Below are 8,268 nucleotides of genomic sequence, written 5' to 3'. Positions count from 1 at the left end.
AGGGGGAGAGAGGGGGGAGGCAGAGGGAGGGGGGAGAGAAGGAGAGAAGAGAGAGGGAGCCTGGAGCAGCATTCAGTCTAACAGGGCCGTGGTGGAGGAGGTGGAGGAGGTGGAGCTCTGGGGAATGCTGAGGAGGTTAAATGATCATTATTGTGACACACACATGCACTCACACACGCATCAGTGAACACACACACACACACACACACTCACACACACACACACTCCCTGGGGTCCTGATCTGACACTCTATTTACACACACATTTACACAGTCTACTCCCTCCTTTATGCCGCTGACAGGTACTTAGGCGCTACATTACTGTGAGCAGCTCAGCCTCATGGCGCTGGAACCAAACTGTCCATTCACCGCTCGCTTGTCTCACTGCTCATTCAATAATGGCCTCTGAGAAATAACGAGCGCTGGTGGAACCGGGCGGGCGGGCCGGGGAGTCGGACGCCGAGCGTCGGGCCGCGTTCAGGATGACCCGGGCTCATTGGTGGAAAAGAACAATCTGTCAGGGTCGGCTAGCTCGTGTGACTGTGACACCGAGAGCCGGTCGGAGCTGCGGGCTCACCGGAGCTCAGCCTGCAGCCGGCGCCGGCGCCGCCAGGCGACCTGCCTCCATTGGCTCCTCCGTTTCCTGTGTTGCATCAGAAATCAATAGTGCAGCCGAGTTTATCTGACTTTCATCGTGGCCGAGAACCAATCAGCGCTTATCTGCGGCAGGTCAGCGGCTTTCATCCAGCGTTGTGCAGGTGGCAGACCTCAATCTGAGCGCCGCCGCCTGGGCTCACCTCAGATCCCAGCCTGGTGGTTAGAGCGGTTAGAGTGGCAGCGGCCGGCGTGGTCAGGGCCCCCGTCACCCCCAGCGCCTCAGTGTTCATTTCCCTTTCATCTTGAGTGTGAAATCGCTGCCAGTGCAGCACTGACCTCAGCATTAAGAGGTCAACTATTGAAATCTGATGTGCGCCTCTCTGGCTGAGGGACTCCAACAGATGGAGGGAAAGAGAGGGAAGGTAAGAAATGGAGGAGAAAGGGCGGCTCTGGGATTAACAAGTTGTATATCACAGGCCTGAGTCGCACCGAGACGTTGCTAAAGTAGGTTAAAATGGTCTGGAGGTGGGCTGAGGAGACGATGCTCCACTCTGGGTAGTTTGGAGTCCAGAGGACGTCTGAGCGTTTAGACTGAGGTGGACGTCATGTGACTGAACTGTTAAAGGTCTGAATTCAAACACAGCGTCTTTGTTTTCATCTCTCCACCAGTCTGTGCTGTTCGATGACGACGTCTCCTCACACTCATGTCTTTGAGTAAAGAAACTCCAGAAACTCCAAACTTTGCCGCTTTTGGCAGCTTTCTACAAAATACATGCCAGAACGAGCGTCTCCGTGTGTTTCAAACATAAGGTTCTGCATTTAAAGTCAATTCGACACCTCATCTCAGTATGAATCCCCTCTGAAAGCATATGTGATATGAAGCGTCAGAGAAGTTTGAGGTCTTGTCTCATATTTCCCATCGGCTACACTTTCATCCCTCTCTCTGCAGCGGACCACCCCGAGCAGCCCGGCCCAAATAAGGTGTTCTGCCTTCAATGCTCTCCTCTCTGAAGAATCTGAGGAGTTCAGAATCTGCCGAAACTTTGGATCTCAAACACAAACATCTTTTATTCAAAGGGTGTCTGTAATCACAAATAAATAGCTTTTCTGGTGATGAGCACAAGGCACAAGAGAGAGAGGCGCCTATCTCAGGAGCAGATAACTCGTAGATATGATTCCTCAGATAAGGAGCAGTAATTTGGCTTTTAGAGATAGCTCCGGGGGCCGCGGTGCCGAGCTGCGCCGCTGATTTACTGGGTGTATGGGAGGTTGTTTTTTTTCCACATTTTTATCTCTCCTGTTGAAGAGCTTTTCATCTCTGATGATTTTCTCTCTTTTTTATGTATTTCCCCCAGAAGGTGAGATCACAAACCCACAGAAGGCAGAGTGGCATGTTTTAAAGCGATGGACAAAATACAAATATTTGAAAATGTATTTCATGGTAATTATGTCAGGTTTCATGGCCTTGGCACAGTACTGAGGCACAGCCTGGATGCCTTAATTTGTATAGAAATTGTAATCATTTGTTCATTTCAAGGTGAAAATTGCATTTTTTAATTTAAATTGTATCCTGCGTGATAGGCTATTATCTAGAAAAATTGTCTCTGTGTATGGCGGTCTATGCCCTGCCGTCACGCCTGTTTGGAGCCACTTCTCCTGAGAAAGGGCTTGTATATGAATCTCCTGACTGAATGCACCCAGCTTGTTCTTCACTTAGAGCCGCCACTGCACTCATTTCCATTTTTGTTATTAATATTAATTAGTTTGAGAACACAGCTCAGATTTTAAATGTAAATCGAGCTCGGCTTCACAGTGATTTTTATCTCGCTCCGATTTCTTAGATTTACAACTTTGCTCGGACTTTTTTCTTCTCCTTTCATTTTTTTTTTTTTTTTTAAAACTGCTTTAAGGGAGGTGTGCATCTATGTGTGTACGAGCGGCTCGGCTGCGTAAAGTCCAGACTGACGGTACCGGCATTAGTGGACTGATTGAATGTAATGTAGGTGAGAGATCCTGTAATTGGGACACACTGGTTTCTGGTAAATCACACGACTTCCAGCTATGACAATACTCTATTTGAGCTCCTGCTTTTTGCTTATACATGACAGATTATCTATCTATAATACCTGAGAGGGGTAACCATGAAATTCTAAATACCTAAAATGTTCTGGAAATAAGATCTCCTCCCTATGCAAAATACATGGTTGGGAAGCAGATATATGCGCAGCAAGCTGTGCGTCTGTGTCTGTGTCAGTGGGATCCTTGAGGTGACGAGCACAAAGCTGAGGCTCAGGTACACAGCGTATGCTGGCATAATTACAGGATTTGGAGGATTATTATACTGTAAGTGCTTTCATGGCGACAGCTGGGAGCTTTTTACTCCCTGTGACACATAATCTCAAAGAATAAAACCAAGACCCCCAGAGCATTTCTTAATCATTTCTTAGCATACCTGCACACGGCTCTGAACTCTTTCTGAAGACAAATTTGTAAAATTAGAATATAATTATCATATCTGGTTTAAATCATTCTAAAGTCGTGTTTCCAAACAGACATTTTCTTTAAAATAGAAGCATTTTCGTGGCCTGTTTTCCTCCCGGCTGGCTGTTTGTGTTCCACCTTCTTCCTCCTCCTCGCGGCTTCCCCGACTCCTCCGCAGCAGGTTATTTATCACGGCACGGTCAGCTTCAGGAGCCCGGTCCTAAATTAGATCTGAATCAGAGCCTCTATTCCACAGCTCATTCGGAAAGTAAGTATGACCGGGCTGAGGCTGTGAGGCTTCTCTATCGCTGCCTCCTGAGCGATAGGGCCTCCTGGTCTCTACAGCGAGGCTCAGGAGTTTCATTTCCATCCCTGTGATCTAAACAAACCCATTACCGCCAGCTATTTATGCACAGGGGCAGTACGCGAGCCCCGGGCCTGAGGACACAGCCCACAGCTAAGCTACCATGGCGCAGAGCCACCTTCAATGGCCGTATGTCCATATAGAGGAGGCAGAGGAGGAACGGAGCGCTCGGGCCTCTACACTTTATCTAAACCACTCCAGAGAGGCGAGTGGAATCGGCTCTTGTGGGCTCTGTTTATCCCCTGCTCCTGTAGTCAATCAATTAGGGGATCAAAGGAGGAGATGAGGGAAGTGTCACAAAGCTCTCCCACACACCAGCGCCTGAGCTGCCACCTCGTCCAGTCTGAGTGACAGCAGACCGGAGGGAGACAAAACTCCCCGGCCGGCACCTCAGGAGACGAGCTGGAGCAAAGGGGACAACCATAGCACATGCCAAGGTCTAATCTGGACAACCAGAACACAAACTTTTAGAGGAATATATGAAGGATGACACATAGCAGGCAGAGAGCCACCCAACAATGCATATTTAATACTGGAATCCCTCCGTCTCCTCACAGCCACCTCGTATTGAAAACTTGCTTTGGAATCGATTTAATAATCGATGTGTTGGGATCCAGCCCCCACAACGCTGCTTTTTATTGTATTTTTTTTGCAATCAGGAAACTGAAAAGCGTTTCCCTTTGCATCAGATTGCAGCTCCTCGGTGATACGATGCTCCGACAACAGTCTGAATCAGGAACACTGAATATTCTGTTTATACTCAGTGTGAATATAAACGGCAGCTCGTGTCTAAACACAAGTTCTCATTTTGCATCAGATTTATCTGCTCACACAGTCTGATGTTGATGATGTTAGTAATTGTGATGCCTTTAATTAGTTTAATCTAACTGGAGACAGACAGCAGAGGACTGCTGATCCTCTGGTGGTAGATAAACTGTAGATGCTCCTCTCTCAGTGTAACTTGGCACAGTTCACTGTCTTTACTAATTTACACAAGATTATGTGGCGACATGTCATCGCGGCGGCGACTGCAGACACATCTGACGTGTCTGAGATGTGCTTAAAGCAGCCGGGACTGAATGAACATACCAGCGGCGTGTTGGACACGTCTCCTGCAGCGCCGACGGTGAAACGTGAATGAGCTCCACTGTTGCACTGACGTGTAACATAAAGCACACCGGATGCTTCCAGACCACACGGGTTAGTTCCCCTGCATTCACACCATACCACAGAGATTTGCAGACTGCATTCCCCGGACCGGCGGCAGGAGAGTGGAGCGCTGCTGGTCAGCGGGCAGAATGAATGACTTCCCACAGCTGCAGCGAGCAAGACGCACTCAGTCTGGGACGTCTCATCACAGCTCCGGCGCTGAGGAGTCGCTGGAGGAGTCGCTGGTGGCCCAGTGACCTCTGCCAGTGTGCTTGAACACACAGGGAGGACACACACACACACACACACACACACACATGCAGAGGCTATGTGCATGTAGTTAGGCCGAGATGCACAAAGCATGTAGACGACTTGTTTATGACTGGATGCAACATGAACAGCAGGGCCGCCGTCTTTCTGTGGATGGTTTCTTTCATCAGGTAAATTTTCATAATCACAGTAAAACACTGAACATACCTGTCAACACATCACGAGGCCCAAATTATGTCATAAAGCCGTTTGTTTTGTCTAAGCTACAGAACAAAACCTAAAATATTCAGTCTTAAAAGGTGTAAATGAGAGAAAAGGTGCAAATATCCACACTGGAAAATTCATCTTTGCTTCAAGAATGACAAACAATTAATTACTGTTGTCACAAATTGTGCTGATTACTTTTTGGAAATCAAATAAGCACACATTTTAAAACTAAGATTAAAAGACATGCAAAGCAAAGCAGGCAGTGCAATAAGGACAGAGGCCAGAGTCGGTTTTGGATCTTTAATTGATAACAGTTACGCCAGTGTTACAGTAAACACACCAACAGGCTGAAGGTAGTAAATACCAATACAAGTTTCCCACTACTCTAATACTTCATACAGCAGAATAAATTATACCATGATAATATACAAACATGCGGAACAGAAAGAGGAGTAAAGCAAAGCACAGATGTCAGAAAGCAACTAAACGGGTTACGGGTCCAACAGACGGGAGGGGAGCAGGTGTATGCCTTAAATATCCAAATGTTTATTGAGTGTTAGAAATGGTTTGATACACTAAAGACAATCTAAAATTCTTCCTTTTTAAAATATACACATGAGTGAGGCGTCTACGTGGAGCGGCGCTCCTGCTGCCATTCAGTGCCGAGTCAGCGTTACTGTCAAGTCTTATTGGTCCAACGAGTCCCACGCCACTCGTGTCTCGGAGGCTGCTGTCACTAGCATCACCTTCATCATCACCTTCATCATCACCGTCGTGGTGCCGGACCGCTGGCAGAGTCTCACACCGAAGGCTCAGGTGTGTTAGGTCCGCGGTCCGGTCACACCTGGTCCGCACCGGTCGTCAGTCTGTGAAACCAGGTGGTCAAAAAAACACCCTGAAGATTCTGTGACGGGTGAAGATGTTGGATCCAGCGGTGCCGCGGTCCAGGGAGTCTGTCTGGGACGCCACGCTTTCCTTTGAGCTCAGTTGGATCCTCGTTAATACAAATTTAATTGGAACAATTTCAGTGGAATTTATTTTTTCTAATTTATACAAATTCATTCGCGCCTTGGCCGAAAACCAGAAAGAAAAGTTTTGGTCGGAACAAGAGAACCAATTAAATACAATCGAAACCAAAGCAACAGAAAACAAGCCGGTTAAGGAAACTGAAACAAACATTGACTTCCACAGATCCTCGCTTCGCTACCACTCGACATCGCCTGGTTTTAGTATAAAACATACTCTTTGTAAAGAAACGATACACAATCTGCTCCAGCTACTGTACAGGGTTCGGTTCAGAGGCGACAGAGGACCAGATCCGTCTTGAGAGGGAACAATTCATTATCACACTGATGTCAATGAAAAACCACAGACGTCTCAAGGGAACCGCTGGTCCTGGATCAGGTCAAAGAGTCAACTATGAGCGCTACACAAATGTCTCGTATCCACTATTATTTAAATTCTTTTTCTTCTTTTGTACATTTCGGTGAGTGCGTCAAAGCGCAGGATTAGACGGGGCTCCGGTCCGGACCAGAGAGGGGGGCCAATCAGCGGCGGTACCTGTGCCCTTTCACCACTGACTGGATTATGTGATTTTCCAGAGTGCATGTGAATGGCACAGCTTGTCTACTTCTTAATCTCATAACAGAAAACGCTGGAATGCTTATAGTATTTTCGCAGATGGAGCCTGAGGAATGTTTCGAAGGAATGCTTCTTTAGGCGAAGAGTGGAAACCAACCCAAGGTGCATTTACAGAATGTGTTAATTATGCTGTAAGACGTGAACTGCTGGCTGGTAATGGGAAGGGTCACTGTGAATTAGCTCTGACATTATATTTGTGTGATTTAATCTGCTTTACACTGTTTAAGTCACACAGGATTCCCTGGCAGATGGGATTTGGGAGGAGTGGGGAGCGGGGGATGAGCTAGCCCTCCTTGGCAAGGTCCATATTTCAAAATACATTAATTTCCCCAATCCTGTTTTTGCAAACAATGCCCCCCTCCCTACGGACCGCGGCTAAGGATGGGATGGAGGTTACAAGGGGAAAGCTATTGGCCGCCAAAACGCTGCTCTAATTCCCTGCAGAATCCATCCAGCCAGACTTCCCACAGAGTGGCCAAGTTCTTTAGGAATGTCAAGATGAATATGAAAGTGGGAAGGTCAAATCGCTCGTGAACATTCGAGCTCAGGGAACCGGCAGAGGAGCAGCAGCAGCAGCAGCTTGGAAAACAATCATCCTCTTTTGTGCGACTGTGCCGACACGCAAACATGCACACGCAACAGACACGCACTCCCCGATCGCGTCAGTCATCCACCGCGTTTTACACACCGACATCTAACAGAGAAAAGAGATACGAATGGAATCAAAGAACAACAGAAATCACAGTAACCATAATCATAGAACAGCAACAATAATCCGAACAATATCAAAAAGGAACAAGAATAAGAGTCGCTCAAATGATATCGGCTTCGTTAACTACTATGAACAGCAAGGTCAAAGTACATCGATGGCTCTGAATGTGTGCTGGACTGCAGCCATGACAAAGAGGAATCCGGGCCAAGGCATCGACCATCCTGCAGCTGTCTGGCCCTCCGAGCAGAACAAACAGGGTCTGGGGCTGGGGCAGGAGGGCGAGGAGCAGACAAAGATGCCCTACGGATCGAGGGGAGAGGGTGCAGAGCCGCCTGGTGGTGGACAATGGTGTGAAAGAGTTTAGTTCCACTCTCCACAGAGACTTCTCACACCCACTAGCGTCACGTTCTCTGGTCGCAGAGAGGCGGCGTGTCTGTGCGCTGATGTCATGGCCGAGCTGCAGCGCGAGCGGCGGAGAAGCGAGCCGGAGTTGGAGTCCAGACTGGATGGAGCATGGAGGAGGGTGGCAGAGGGTGAAATCGAGAGCGGTGGTGCAGGCAGGGCGAGTCCCGAGAGGCTCAGTAGGCCTGACCCGTCTCCACCTGCAGCAGCCCCAGCACGGCCGAGTGGTCGCCCAGCTTCATCCTCCTCTGGGTGGACAAGCTCACGTTCTTAGCCAGGTAGTCCACAGCTGCTGCTCACACAGACAGACAGACAGAAAGGAGGAGAAGAAGAAGGAAAGCAGGAGACAAACACACGTTAGACAGGTGGTAGATTCCTCAGACATATGTCCTATTCACTCTCATCTCATTCCTCTGATTAGGGCTGAAATAAGTTGTGGCAGAAGA

General features: G+C 48.2%; 1 protein-coding gene across 1 annotated transcript in view; it reads right to left on the bottom strand.

The window, feature by feature from the left end:
• Positions 1–5,353: 5,353 nt before the first annotated feature.
• The window catches only part of pax7a (paired box 7a), a 43,490-nt gene continuing 40,575 nt past the window's right edge, over positions 5,354–8,268 (bottom strand). The window contains exon 9 of the mRNA XM_008289792.1: positions 5,354–8,114. Within this exon, the coding sequence (XP_008288014.1) occupies positions 7,999–8,114 (116 nt within the window). The 3' untranslated portion in view covers positions 5,354–7,998. The remainder of the gene's footprint in view (positions 8,115–8,268) is intronic.

Source organism: Stegastes partitus, unplaced genomic scaffold, assembly GCF_000690725.1.
Source record: "Stegastes partitus isolate 25-593 unplaced genomic scaffold, Stegastes_partitus-1.0.2 Scaffold14, whole genome shotgun sequence".
Lineage (NCBI taxonomy): Eukaryota > Metazoa > Chordata > Actinopteri > Pomacentridae > Stegastes > Stegastes partitus.
The sequence above is the reverse complement of the archived record's forward strand: the minus strand, read 5'-3'. Positions and strand labels throughout refer to the sequence as shown.